The sequence below is a fragment of the Gadus chalcogrammus genome, chromosome 21 (genome assembly GCF_026213295.1).
Source record: "Gadus chalcogrammus isolate NIFS_2021 chromosome 21, NIFS_Gcha_1.0, whole genome shotgun sequence".
Lineage (NCBI taxonomy): Eukaryota > Metazoa > Chordata > Actinopteri > Gadiformes > Gadidae > Gadus > Gadus chalcogrammus.
Window position 1 is genome coordinate 13,428,354 of NC_079432.1, and position 15,262 is coordinate 13,443,615.

Below are 15,262 nucleotides of genomic sequence, written 5' to 3' on the forward strand. Positions count from 1 at the left end.
CGTCCCCTGTGTTTAATATCCACCGGTGTGGCCATCATCATCACTGTGACTTGATTTGTATTGTCCTCAGTCATCCTGTGTCCGCTTAGGCTTACTTTTTTGTGTCTCAACTCAGCCATATCTCAACAAATGTATTGAATGGAGGGGATCAAATCCAATCCAAGCCTCTCTGTGTTGTCGCCCCTGGCAGATTGAGGACATAGTGATGTTCATCCAGGACGAGGAGGAAGGCGTGCCCATCAGAACGGTCAAGAGTTTCATGACAAAGATCCCCAGTGTGGTCACAGGTGAGTGACAGGCTTCCAGAGAGTCTCTCTCTCTCTCTCTCTCTCTCTCTCTCTCTCTCTCTCTCTCTCTCTCTCTCTCTCTCTCTCTCTCTCTCTCTCTCTCTCTCTCTCTCTCTCTCTCTCTCTCTCTCTCTCTCTCTCTCTCTCTCTCTCTCTCTCTCTCTCTCTCTCTCTCTCTCTCTCTCTCTCTCTCTCTCTCTCTCTCTCTCTCTTTTCTCTCTCTCTCTCTCTCTCTCTCTCTCTCTCTCTCTCTCTCTCTCCCACCTCCCTGTATTTAGGTTTAGAAATGAAGAGAGCCGTTGATGTTAAGGTTTCATTGGCTTTACATCGTCAAACAGAGCTGTGATCGGATTGGACATGCTTCGAGATGTTGGTTTGAGCAACTCAAAGTTGAAATGATTGTTGAATCTGAGCTGTCTGCTAGACCTAGGGTAGCGTTGATGCTAGGTGGGGCTTCAGCTCTCAACTCTATAGGAGTACATTTGCAACTCTGGCAACCCAGAGGTTCAACACTCATCGTGTGTGTGAACCACAAAGTATTTCAGAGTGAATAGAAAGCAGATTTTTATACAAGTGTAGTCGTGATCGACTCGAGCCACACAGCTTTTGCCATCTCTGTGGTGATGAGAGGGTCTTTGACAGCATTGCCAAACCCTAAAATATCCAGCACTGAATCCAAATATATATATATAAAAACACATATAACACATAACATAACGTAATATAACGTTCAATGTTGGCCGATGTTTTGAAATGATATTTACATTCAGTAAGTTTCCCATATGAAGCAGCTCTCTGGGTGTCCCTTACATAAAGAAAGGCCATGAGAGAGAGAGATCATGTTCATGCGACCTGTATCTGGATCACGAATAATACTAAATAATAAATAAGTGTAAGATAAGAGAAGACAGAGAAAGCTGCAACTATGGTTCTCAACGATTCTATGTATTCCTGAGGCTTTAGAGATATCACTAACTAATTACTCAAGAAATGTAACCCATAACGTCTGACATATCAATACAATGATCTTTAATAATAAAGCACAGTTTTCGGTACCCCGGTACCCTATTCCTACAGAGGTAAACCTATGGTTTAATAGACCATCAGAATTATAAGAGAGGAAATCAGAACAACCCTGTTTTGTCAACTTTGAACCAACTTAATAGAGATTTCTGGGCTTAAGTTAATGATCATGTATTCAGCTCTTATAAACACACTACCAGCCAGAAAAATATAATGCTCTCTCTCTTCCTCTCCATCACCTCTCTATCACTCATTCTCATCTATCCCTCTCTATCGTCCTCTTAATCACTCTCTCTTTCTCCCAACCGATCTTTATCTCCCTTTAACGGCCTGCCTCCTGTCTCATCTAGCTGTTCTTTATCAACTCTCCCTCTCGCTCCTATGATGGAGAGAATGAGCTCCAGAGGTGGAGAGACACTGATAGAGCTGAGTCTCCTTTGTGCAGCACAACAAAGTACTTCAAAAAACACGACCCCACCCTGATGCATGGAATCACTCGCAAGCAATGGGAATCGTGAGCTCAGCAGAGGGTTACAGTATATCTTCTCATTGTATTACAGGTACAGATATCGTGCAGTGGCTGATGAAGAATTTGGACATTGAGGATCCAGGTGAGGAGGAGCAATGGTTCACTGGATGTGTCAAAGAATATCCTCTTCAGGAATTGTAAAACCGTTTAGAAGGATTGATTTCTAGTGCAAACAACTCATGGTTTCTCAAAGTCCTCGATGCAGTCTATTGTTGAAGTCCATCCATGAATTGTATGCTCTGAAGGGTCACATGATGACATTTTAAGTCTGAATTGAAGTATTCACATCCATATCTGAAGTTGTTTTATTGTTCAAATGGATGCTGCCGTGTGTGTGTCTCTGCGTGTGTGCGTGCATGTGTTGTCTGACACTACAATCACCGCTGGTTGTTTTTCTAGAACTAATCACAAGCACTTGAATGTGCAACCTCTCCGAAAAACGCACACACAATCATGACATGATGATATGATTGCTTGTAATGTCAACACAGTCGAGCAAAAGTTGGGCGGAAGTACAATGCCTTTTGATCATCACCATGAGCATTTAAAACAGCTGTGTGGTTTGTTGTGTTGTGGCTGTGTGCAGCTGAGGCCATTCACGTCGGAGGCCTGATCGCCTCCCAGGGCTACTTCTTCCCCATCTCGGACCACGTCCTGTCTCTGAAAGACGACGGAACCTTCTACCGCTTCCAGGTAAGCTGAAAAGACCCCCACAAACAACCAACCCCATACACAATAGATAGAACGAACGAGAATGAATGATGGTAAGACTGAGGGAGAGAGAGAGAGAGAGAGAGAGAGAGAGAGAGAGAGAGAGAGAGAGAGAGAGAGAGAGAGAGAGAGAGAGAGAGAGAGAGAGGATTGACAGAAGAGGTTAAAGGGCTTTCCTTGCCTTGTTAGTTTTGTGCCACTGAAGTCTGCAGACCTACAGTCAGTGCGTTTACATGCAGAGACATTATCGGATAAAGAATCAAATAAGACCTCAACCAGACTTTTAAAATGCATGTAAACACCTTTACCCGATCTACTTCGGACTGAAATCGGTACATGAATGGAGAAGCGAGATCGGATAAGAACACCTAGATAACTCGATCCTTGTCCGATTTCTACCTACATGTAAACCTGCATCGTATCTCGCATCGGATTTCGCATTCTGTGCATGCTCGAGATCTTGCAATTATGAATTAAAAGTACATGTTTTCTTAAACGTTGGTCATCAACGAGGTTGTAAAGTAGTAACTTCGGGCACATCTGTCAAAATAAATGTTTTTTTCTTCTGACTTGTATACAATCTTTATTCATGCATTGCGCCACGACCGAACTGACGGTGATATTCTCTGATATTATGATTCTTAAAGATTGCGTCGGGGTCTCAGACTCTCTGATACTTCCACAACAAAGACTCATAGTGGGGGTAATCTCGGCCATGGTGGAGAAGGAATTGGAGGAAAGGAATCTTTGCTTTGACTCTCTGAAGTCCAGAATGAAACGCTACATGGAGGAGAAAGGGATTGTTGCCGTATGCGGGACAGCTGTCAGTTCACTTCGGGTCCATGTTATTTCTCAGACATTCCATAGTTCCGACCGCTCGTCGTATGCAGACTCCTCCCGCTGCTCCGCCGCCAGAGGAGTCCGTATACGACCGAGAGGTCGGAACAATGGATCATCTGAGAAATGACATGGACCCGAAGAGATCTGACAGCTGTCTACTGAATACAAATTTTTCGAATGCCGCCTGAGTTTGTTGTTGCTGGGACGTAGAGATCAACCGGAAGTGGCTCTATAACCACTTGTTGAAAGGGCTGCAGCGCCACCTAGGGTAGCGGATTCAGCCATGCTCCGGCCATTATCCGATCTCTTAAAGGCCATGTACTTTCGGATAATTGACACGGTCCGTTCGAGTACCAAAATCGGTAAAAGGCTTATTCCGATCTCGCTGTCCCATGTAAACGCACTGTTGCCATGTTTACATGAAGCTGAAGGAGGAATGAGAGGGAGGAAGACAGTGATGGACAGATGAATAGAGAGCGACTGATAAAGCATGGAAGAGAAAAAGGTTATTTGACATGTGGCTACACAAGCATGTCATTTATGGGCGTTGTGTGATGATAAGAAATCCTGGTTCTGAAATACCGGATTCCCGTCAAAGAATTATTAAGTTATATACGGAAGGTGTAAAGTCACTGTAATTCTAAATCTACCTTTGTGGCTTTCTGACAGGACGGAATCACTTTGTAAATATACAGGATGTGGCCCCCCTCTGACCTCAAACCCCATCCTGCGTCCGACTGCTGCTTTGTCTTCCTGTGTCTTCCCTGCACGGTGGGCTGGGGTTGGGGAGAATCCATGACCCTATTTGGAATGGTGTCCTTTTAGATTAATCATCACGAGGAGAGAAGACGCTTGCTGTCGGAGCCTAGACTGACTGATCTAACAGAAAAAAATACCTGAAACAAACCTGAAGAAAGCTAAAAACAACCCACTCTTTCTCAGCAATATAGTATAGATGCAAAGCAGCAATAAACATGATTCATTCACATTAAGTCAGGTGTTGTTTATTTGACTGATCTGTTTTTGCAAATCCACCTGATTTATTCTCCAAGAGTCCCTTTTGGCAGTTGGAGGAATGTGTGTGAGCGACGTCAGTATCAATATCCACATCTGAGGCAGATGTCCTTACTGTGGTTGGCGTTCCTGTTCACGCAAGTGGCGCTGAAATGAAGGCCTGGTGATGGGACACCAGGGCCTTGGCTTACCACTTTACATGGTGTTCACAACAAGTTAGACAACGCCATTAATAAGCCACCGATGACACCTTGATTAATGAAATACAGTTGTAACAGCCGGGAAGTATTGCGGCAAAGCCTTTTGTTGCCTAGGTCTGTTGGCACCAAGAGAAGGCACACTGCAGAGATAGTATCCATGATTTGCATTGCGTTTTCAAAGTGGAAAATTACTTTGGAAGTCATAGAAAGAGAAACACAAAGGAGAAAAAATTATTATGACAATTATCATAACCAAGGCTGTCTGAATTCACTAAAGTTATTTAAATCTACTGAAGGAATGTCTGAAGGATGAATAAAGACTCAATATTAATAATAACAACTTTACTTTAATTGTAGTATACTCCATACATATTTATTTATATTACAAAATTGACGGTTCGCTACAATTCAAATTTATGGGGTCACGGTTTTCTACAGTTTTGAGACATTGCAGGGAAAATAATGCCTGAGGGTGTCAATCTAGACTACCAGTTTACAAATCACCATTAAACATTAATTTAGCATGTATATTTTAGCATAAAACACATTCGCCACCACATGGGATGGCCTGCATGCTTTGATTAAGTCTAGTCCCACTGAAAGACACACTGAGGTGTTCCTGGGTCAGATGAGTCCTCATGTTGGCTGTCCGGGCAGAGCCTACGTACATGTTCTATCGCCAAGTCTTTGGCCAACGCCAATACTGTTTGCAGGGAAACCAAAGTGTTCAGTGTTGACATTAACAATGTGCTCACTTGCTGTTTTTGATGTTTGTGTGATTGGCTACCTGGCGAACCCTGTCACTGTGTGAAGTTACGACACCGGCTATGTGGTCAATTTCAAATGACATCTATTTTCTTTTACTCATTTCCAAATGGTTGTGTCTTATCTTGCTTACAGTAATAGGAACTACCTTTTATTAATTCCCGCTAAAAGTAGTTCCCACTACAATATCACTCCTCAGGGCCTACACATCAGTAAAACAATGTCTCTGTTTATGAGGTCGTTGTCATTGAAATGCAGCTTCTGAATACATTAGGTGGTGACCTTCGGTTTTACCTCTACCCTTTCCTTAGGCACCATACTTTTGGCCTTCAAACTGTTGGGAGCCAGAGAACACAGACTATGGTAAGAGACTTGACATTGATATTTCAGTCTATATTTGCATTTTACATGTATACCTGCAGTTGTTTCATAGTTCAGATTGATGTTGCTATCAGCGTGTGTGTGTGTGTGTGTGTGTGTGTGTGTGTGTGTGTGTGTGTGTGTGTGAGTGTGAGGATGCACATTCGTGTGTATGTTTGTGTGTGTTTGTGTGTGTGTGATGTTTTATGTATACATGTTGTTTGGGAAATGTTGGTGAGAGTCTTTTGTAAAACTTTGGAAGTCGAGGTTTCATGAAAACTCTGGCTGTCGTTGAGAGATTGATTTCCCGGCGCTCCTTTTATGACTCTGCCATTCGTTATTGATTAAGGAATTTCAGACTGGCTGTCATGGGTAAATGGAATACTAAACTAGGAGGAAGTCGAATGATTTAGGAATTTCAGACTGGCTGTCATGGCTAAATGGAATACTAAACTAGGAGGAAGTCGAAGTCTGAAATACTTCCTTCCACGATTGAAAAAAGAGTTTAGTTTTTGAGGAACCGGCTATGATATTGACCCCGCTTTTTTTTTTTACTACTAGTAAGATATACGTTTCAGGTCAAGTAGAGATTGGCTTGCTGGTGGGAAGTGTTTAAACCCCTGCTTATGACTCAATTTGAATACAAACCGCATAGCTTTGATAGTCAAGTTTTCTGTATTCTGTGTTCGCCAAAGTCAAGGCACATTGTGCTTTACATGGACTTCATTCATTAATACCGCCGTGGAGAAATAGGCACTGTATATGACCCACAACGCACCTACACCGTGCAGAAATTTACGATGCACAAAAATGGGACTTCTACAGGCTCAGTTTTAAAGCACCTGTTGGTATGAGACATAAAACAGTCTGAGATGGGGGCCTTTGCTTTGTGTTTATGTTGTTAATAAGAGCTGTGTAGATTAAGCTTTGTACACGGATATTCATGAGAAAGTAAGCCTAGATCATCTGTCTACTGTGGCCCTGAGAACTCAATGCACTGCAACTAAAGAAAACACATGCGAATAGACAAAACACAAGCAAAATAATAAAACGTCTTTATCAAGTTGACACGTATGCGCAGCATTTAGATAACATGCTGCACAGTCGGACAACACACATTATACAGACGCCATGCAATTACACTAAACGACATTGGGGATGTTTCCACAGTACACTTAGAAGTGATGAACAGGTCTGGACACCTCAGTTATATTAGAATTGTGCGATCATAATATTAAATATTAATATTAAACCGAAGCTGTGTCCAGACCTGTTCATAACTTTTAAGAGTTTTCTAAAAGCTAATGTGTTCTCAAATTAATGAAGATGTTTTGTTAATCACCTGGTTTCTGGTCTTTGCATGTGTGCTTTCCTAAATTGCAGTGGCTTGAGCTCCCGGTTGCGACCGTGTCCTTCTCTTCCTCTCCATTCTTTTCCTCCTCTTTGCGTGTTCATCAACCTGTCTGTCTTTCTGTCTGTCTCTCTCTTTCTCTCAGCCATCTACCTGTGCAAGCGGACCATGCAGAATAAGACCAGGCTGGAGCTGGCAGATTACGAGGCGGTAAGTTAGGGAGCCTTGGTGTGTGTGTCATTGGGAGTTGTGGTGTGCATAATTCAAGCTAATGATGCAAGGTGGATCTTATTGTTTGTGTCCTCAGGCCATGCTTGTGTGTGTGTGTGTGTGTGTGTGTGTGTGTGTGTGTGTGTGTGTGTGTGTGTGTGTGTGTGTGTGTGTGTGTGTGTGTGTGTGTGTGTGTGTGTGTGTGTGTGTGTGTGTGTGTGTGTGTGCCTGTGTGTATGCGTGTGTGCATGTGTGGGGGTACTTTGTGTACATAGGTGTATTTCCTACTGTTTGATTCCTCTTCCTCTGCGGGGCAGCTTTCTGCTCTTTCAAAGTGGGACGTAGGGTTAGTGTTTGGTACGGAGCGGTGGGAATGAAAAGTGTTTATGTTCAACAGGAGAACCTGGCCAGGCTTCAGAGAGCCTTCGCCAGGAAGTGGGAGTTTATCTTCATGCAGGCTGAGGCCCAGGTCAAGTAAGTGTGCCTCCGTCACCATAGCAATACCGTAGCAATAAACGAATAACTTTGCTTTGAGGCGCTGAGAATAGCTCAGAACTGGAAGCGAGAAGGCCTGTGTCATTTGTGTCGTTTATATAATTTCTACTCATGCAGTTCGGTACAGTGTCTCAAAGCTGTAAGCCTGTAATAAAATCAGGAGGACATTGGAGTCCTGCCATGCATAAAGAATGAGTTATTAAGCTATATGAGGCTAAGCATTAGGCTAACCAAATGTCAAGATGTCAATGGGGCTGATTTCTGTTCCTCAGGATTGACAGGAAAAAGGATAAATCTGAGAGGAAGATACTGGATAGCCAGGAGAGGGCCTTCTGGGACGTCCATAGACCTGTGGTAAGGCTGCCTGACCGTGTGTGTCATTGTGTGTGTGTGTGTTTGTGTCATTGGTGTGTTTGTGTGTCTGTGGGTGTGAGTGTTTATTGGTGTGTGTGTGTGTTTGTGTGGGTGTGCTGTGTGTTTGTACATGTGTTCTTTGTGCAGGCGTGAGTGTGTGTGTGTGTGTGTGTGTGTGTGTGTGTGTGTGTGTGTGTGTGTGTGTGTGTGTGTGTGTGTGTGTGTGTGTGTGTGTGTGTGTGTGTGTGTGTGTGTGTGTGTGTGAGAATGAAATGCAGCTTTAATTTGTGTTCAACGCTCTCCAGCCAGGCTGTGTCAACACGACAGAGATGGACATCAGGAAGTGCCGTCGCATGAAGAATCCTCACCGAGTTAAGAAGGTACTCGCTTCGTCAGCGATTGTGCTCTGGGCCGTTCAAATGTCCAAACACTTTTGAGATTATGAGATTGAGGGATCTCCTAAACTGAAAAAACACCACACATATACACCAAAAAAAGGATTTATGCTGAATACAATTTTTTAGAGACACAGACAGATTTTGCTGCTATATCTACAAACGTCAAGTGCATTTTTCAGCCAGTGGTGCTGTGTGAGGGCGCAAACACTCCTGCAAAACAGGAGTGCTTTAATGCTGATTTGATCGCGTTGTAAATCTCTTGGTTGACTAATGAGATTGCCGGGGCGTCGCTGGGAGTCAGAGAAGAGTCCGAGTAGAATTGATCAGTGCCAGCACTAACCCTGACCACGCTGTGTGGCTACAGGCTGCTCCCTAAAGCCAGCCCACATCGAGTACATGCCGCACTCTGGTTGCTCCGGTGCTTACGACGCGTGCCGTCACTCTTTCACGAGGAGTGAAACATTTTACCAAACGTTCTCATCATATGGTCTGGTTCTGTCCTCGGTGTCCCGGGAGCCAGTCGGTGTACGGCCTGGCGGAGGAGCCCACCCAGGTCCAGAGCCCTGTGCACGGGCCCGTGCACAACGCCCGCAAAGGCACCAAGGAGGACCTGGAGAAGGAGGTAGGAGCCCGGCGAGGAACACGTCACACATGGGGTCACCTCCATCCATCCATGTGTTATCATCACTCCGGTATTCCTCTGAAGAGGAAAGGGAACAGTGCTTTCTCAGCGTGATTACCACGGCTAGAGGGAGGGCCGGTAGAAGGGCTCTCAACACTTTGAACCAACAACCTCTCCTCCCTGGTTAGATTGGCTTCCTGCGCCATCAGCTCGACCGCCACTGCATGAAGATGTCTAAGGTGGCTGAAAGGTACGGAGGTGTGGTGCTGTACAACGTGAGACCAGAGCTGCCTGACATTTAACTTGTGTGTGTGTGTGTGTGTGTGTGTGTGTGTGTGTGTGTGTGTGTGTGTGTGTGTGTGTGTGTGTGTGTGTGGTGTGTGCGTGTGTGTGTGTGTGCCCATCTGTTGTGTGAATTAAAGTTCAATGATAATAAAGTCCTTCAACTATTTATAGATGGGTGGTATAAAGGTCTGGGCCTGGATCCCCATTGGCTGAGAGGGTTATCCATGACCCCGAGACCCCGTTATCCATGACCCCGAGACCCTGGTGCTAGACTTGGTTATTTCCAGCTCTAGAAAGCTGAGTGTGTGTGTAAGTGTGTGTGTGTGTGTGTGTGTGTGTGTGTGTGTGTGTGTAAGTGTGTGTGTGTGTGTTTGAGTGTGTGTGTGGCAAGTGAAAAGCATGTATCAAACTACAATCGATGGATCAAACTTTATACAGATAGCACTTTCTGTGACAAACTGCATTGCAAAGTGCTTGAAGAGGGACACAACACAGCGAGACAAAAAAATAAACTGCTACAAGTTTCCTAAAATATATAAATAAACTTTAGTGCAGAATTTTAACATGCATGAATGAAATGACACTGAAGAATGTATTCTAACATCTTTTAACTTGGTGTGTGTGCGTACATTGGACACGTGTGTGTGTGTGTGTGTGTGTGTGTGTGTGTGTGTGTGTGTGTGTGTGTGTGTGTGTGTGTGTGTGTGTGTGTGTGTGTGTGTGTGTGTGTGTGTGTGTGTGTGTGTGTGTGTGTGTGTGTGTGCGTGCGTGCGTGCGTGTGTGTGTGTGGCCACGTGAGGACGGCAGTCTCATCAGCTACACGGAGCAGTACATGGAGTACGACCCGTTCCTCACCAGTCCTGAGCCCTCCAACCCCTGGACAAGTGATGACTGCACCTTCTGGGACCTGGAGACCAGGTAGAGCTACACCCCCTCCCCCCCTTCCCCCCCCCAGCTAGACTGGATCAACTGGGCGAGATGCACACTCAGATACACACTTCATAAAGATACAAACACATTTCAAATGGGAAAAATAATCTATAAGTTACAATGATCTAGTATTGAATCATATAGTAGAGTCGAATCTGATTTGTCAGGATGAATCTTCTTTGAATAATGCATGATGTTTTTTTTATATTTGAGCTCAATGACGCTGGGTAGATTGGATCGATTGGAAAATAAATGGCTGTCCCCTGGGAAGGTTTTGGGAAGCACTGCTCATTTCCTCAATTGAGCATTGGCTCGAACAAGACAGTGGTATCGATTTAGCAGTTTTAGCATAAAAATATCATATATAATGGAAATAAAACACAGACATTAATGTTCACTGTTGGATATTTTTAGAGGAAAATATGTAAGCCGTGTTTGGTGTCCTTCTGACCGGGTTCATAGAGAGCTCAGTTTATCAGCCTGGTGGTTGGTGACGTAACGCTCGTATGATTGGCTGGATGTGTTGTCTGTCAGGGAATCAGCTGCTTACGGTAAACAATCAGACTCTTTTGAGAAAGGGAGTGAAAAGACTTGGACTTTATACCCTCTGTTTCACCTCATCAGTTGAAGTCATGATTGGTTTTCAGTTGAAATTTAGAAAATCTGAGCATGCCCACTAAAAAGAGCAAAGGAATTAATGCATACATAAACAACGCTTACACATCCTTGCTGTACCAGTTCCAAATCCAAATCGGTATTCCACAGTAATCCGCTCTTCGTGTGATTCGCTCCCATCATCTTGAGTTTATTCATACTATTTGCAACGACACAAACCAAATTTATATTGGTTACACATTCATTAATATTTTATATTGAACGTAGATTTGTGTTTGAATCCTGAACGAATGCTGACACCTGTATTCTGTTCCCAAACTCTGATCACCTAACAAACTGTCGCTCTCGTGTACACTCCCACTCGCTTGAATTACGGTGAAATTAATTGCAGCTGACACATAATCACCACGCCTAATGTAGCTGCATAATTCAGCTTAACGGGTTAATTAGATGCTCCGGAAGAAATGTCTGATGAAATGATTAGACTTCAAAATTGATGTCACGGGGAAACGCATACGTTGGGGACCTGAAACGTCCCTGATTCCTTTAAAAGTTAAAAAATACCATCAACAATTAGTTTAGGGAGTCTTCTCTCCTTCTTTCTCTGTCTCCCCCCCCCCCCCCCCCCTCTCTCTCTCTCTCTCTCTGTCTCTGTCTCTGTCTCTGTCTCTGTCTCTGTCTCTCTCTCTCTCTCTCTCTGTCTCTCTCTCTCTCTCTCTCTCTCTCTCTCTCTCTCTCTCTCTCTGTCTGTCTGTCTGTCTGTCTGTCTGTCTGTCTGTCTGTCTGTCTGTCTGTCTGTCTGTCTGTCTGTCTGTCTGTCTGTCTGTCTGTCTGTCTGTCTGTCTGTGTCTCTCTCTCTGTCTCTCTGTCTCTCTCTCTCTCTCTCTCTCTCTCTCTCTCTCTCTCTCTCTCTCTCTCTCTCTCTCTCTCTCTCTGTCTCTGTCTCTGTCTCTGTCTCTCTCTGTCTCTCTGCCCGGTGGGCAGTAAGGAGCCCAGCCAGCAGCGGGTGAAGAAGTGGGGCTTCTCCCTGGACGAGGCGCTGAAGGACCCAGCAGGACAGGAGCTCTTCCTCAAGTTTCTGGAGTCTGAGTTCAGCTCTGAGAACCTGCGGTGAGTGTGCCCCCGCCATGGCTCCGTATGGGGCCCTGTGTCTGCTCCACAGCCCTTCCTTCATCATGCACCACCCTGGTACCTGCTAGGGATCACCCTGAGTCATTTACCAGAATCCCACCAGGGTCCACTCACACATAGGGACGCTCGACACACGGCAGGGAGCTTGTTTGGCCAGCTTCGTCCTATTATGACAAAGCCTGCCAAACAAGCTCCCTGCCGTAGTCAGGACCGCAGAGTCGCTCCGAGATCTCCGCAAGAGACTGAAGACTCACTTGTTCAGAGTTGACCTGGACTCTGCATAGCCTTCCCCCCCACTACCCCTCCTCCTCCTCCCTTACTCTCCTAAATACACCCCTCTGAAGCATTATTGTATGTTTCTGCGTCCTGGCACTTAATGTACACACTTCTTGTAAGTTGTACGTCCTGGCACTTAATGTACGCACTTATTGTATGTTGTACGTCCTGGCACTTAAAAATAGTATGAAGCATCGTGCAGCGTCTTATCCTAGCTATCTTTGTTGTCTACGGGAAATGGGTTAACCTAGCATTTGTAAGTCCATGGCGCTTGTTCTATGAACATCCTTACTGTATCGACAGCGCTATATTGTTGTTTCTCTCTTTCTAAAGACAAAGACAATAATGTATTTATTATAAGTGGCTTTGGATAAAAGCGTCTAAATAAAATGCTGAATGCCCTAAATGTAAATGTGACTGTCAACTGTGCCTCACAGTTATCATCACACACACATGCACGCACAAGAGGCAACACACATTCCCCTGCGCGCACGCCTCCCCCAGTACCCACCACATCTCGTCCTCTTCCTGACCTGCTAGGGCCTTCCACTGTTCACTACTAGAGTCGAGAGGAAGTGATGTCCCCCGTCTCTCGTTCTCTCTTTCTCTTAGTTCGGAAAGCGTCTCCAATCTATGCTGTCTGGCTAGCTAAAAACAGAATACACCATTTGACTGATATAAATGGGTGATGCTAATTAGTATTACGGTCACACTTGACAATAATTACACATGTAGTAAGCAAGTGTTACACCCTGAAACAGCATGTACTTTATATGGACTAATGTTATGGAACACCCCTAGTGTGGAACCTCATTCCTAACCTCCAGCCCCAGCCCTGCCCAGCCGGTGAAGTTCAGCCCCAGCTGTTTCACTGCTCAGTGAAGCCAGTCCTCCAGTATTTCGTTCGACTATTGGATGCACACACACACACACACACACACACACACACACACACACACACACACACACACACACACACACACACACACACACACACACACACACACACACACACACACACACACACACACACACACACACACACACTACACTCAACGCCCAGCTGCCTCTGTGTGGCCCAGAGCTATTTCGGGCCTCTGGGCTTCAGACGGTCGACTCTGTCTGAGTGTGGGGCCGGCGGGGCGTCTCTGCAGGTTCTGGCTGGCGGTGCAGGACCTCAAGCAGCGCCCCCTGCTGGAGGTGGCCGAGCGCACGCAGGAGATCTGGGCCGAGTTCCTGGCGGAGGGCGCGCCCAGCACCATCAACCTGGACTCCCACAGCTACGAGCGCACCGGACACAACCTGAAGGACCCGGGCCGCTACAGCTATGAGGACGCCCAGGTGGGCCTCACTGGGGGGTCCTGTTTGAAGGAGACCCCACGCCTGGATCTAGTGGGTCGAGATGGTGATGCAGCGGGGTTACGTCGTAGTGCTGTGGATCCTGATCCCACGTTTAAACATGTCGGATATCGAAATATATATGCAGATATGAATTAAATTTGTAGTTAATCATTACAATGTGTAATTACTAAGTAGAAATGTAAAATAATTAGCATTTGTTACAAAAATGTGTGGATTAATACCATAGTTTTCAGGAACCATGAACACGAATAGTAAATGATAGCTAGGCCGTTAGTTAACTGTTAATTAACATTAGTTAATGCTTATTAGGATATTCACAAATGTTAATTTATGGTAAATGAAGGTGTATGTACAATTATTGTTATACTGGCTGTTTTGGGTTATGCAAGAGACAGCGAAGAGGAAGCCAGCAGCCATATGCCCACTCACAAATATATAAAAAGTATCCACCAGATGTTGGCAAGAGAAGGCCTTTATTATTTGGATATTGGGCCGGTACTTATTCAATGAGGTTTTTTAGTTTCCATTTAAGCCAACCGATGGCCACACATGCTTCTGTCAACCAACATATGAATTCAAGGGAAGCTGAAGAAATGAGGATTAATTATGCTAAAATGAATCAGTGGACTAAAGTACAGAAGCAGAGCTAATGGTAGACCCTGTTTTAAACCCCCAGGAACTTTAGCTTTCTGTCTACGAACGTAGAAGAAAGTGGGGCATTGAGCTGGTGAACTTCCTGAGACAAGGTTTCAAAAAGGAATTAAATAATGTTGCTATTTTTCATCTCCGACAATTTGTGTCTGTAGCTTCTTCCTCCAGTGACGACCATGTTTACAGTGGTGCCCTGTTTCACACACCATTAGCATACACACACACACACACACACACACACACACACACACACACACACACACACACACACACACACACACACACACACACACACACACACAATTACTTCAAAACAGACACACACACACACACACACACACACACACACACACACACACACACACACACACACACACACACACACACACACACACACACACACACACACACACACAATTACTTCAAAACAGACAGACACACACACATACACACATAGAGTTATTCGCTAGCATGATAACACCCACACAGCCACATATTGACTGAGACACATCTTCCTGTTTCTTCAGCTTTTTGGCTTTTCTCTTATCTATCGTCTCGTTTGGTCTGTGTCTCCCTCTATCTCAGGACCACATCTACAAGCTGATGAAAAGTGACAGCTACACGCGCTTCCTACGCTCCAATGCGTACCAGGACCTTCTGATTACCAGGAAGAAGGTACACGTGTGTGTGTGCCTGTGTGTGTGTGTGTGTGTGTCACTGCTCCAATGTAGTCCCATGCCCGCACGTGCCTCAGTGAGAGCGTGTGTTGTGTGTGTATGTGCGTGTGTGTGTGTGTGTGTGTGTGTGTGTGAGCGTGAGTTGTATGCGTACGGTGGAGATGCGAGTAAGCGTG

General features: G+C 45.0%; 1 protein-coding gene across 1 annotated transcript in view; it reads left to right on the plus strand.

Moving 5' to 3' along the window:
• rgs6 (regulator of G protein signaling 6) overlaps positions 1 to 15,262 on the plus strand; it is a 59,268-nt gene that overhangs the window by 43,234 nt on the left and 772 nt on the right. Inside the window, exons 3-16 of the mRNA XM_056581802.1 lie at positions 191 to 287; positions 1,871 to 1,921; positions 2,426 to 2,532; positions 5,681 to 5,732; positions 7,226 to 7,290; positions 7,688 to 7,764; positions 8,058 to 8,139; positions 8,445 to 8,519; positions 9,058 to 9,159; positions 9,348 to 9,409; positions 10,252 to 10,362; positions 11,974 to 12,099; positions 13,551 to 13,737; positions 14,995 to 15,084. Coding sequence (XP_056437777.1) covers positions 191 to 287; positions 1,871 to 1,921; positions 2,426 to 2,532; positions 5,681 to 5,732; positions 7,226 to 7,290; positions 7,688 to 7,764; positions 8,058 to 8,139; positions 8,445 to 8,519; positions 9,058 to 9,159; positions 9,348 to 9,409; positions 10,252 to 10,362; positions 11,974 to 12,099; positions 13,551 to 13,737; positions 14,995 to 15,084 — 1,284 coding nt within the window. The remainder of the gene's footprint in view (positions 1 to 190; positions 288 to 1,870; positions 1,922 to 2,425; positions 2,533 to 5,680; positions 5,733 to 7,225; positions 7,291 to 7,687; positions 7,765 to 8,057; positions 8,140 to 8,444; positions 8,520 to 9,057; positions 9,160 to 9,347; positions 9,410 to 10,251; positions 10,363 to 11,973; positions 12,100 to 13,550; positions 13,738 to 14,994; positions 15,085 to 15,262) is intronic.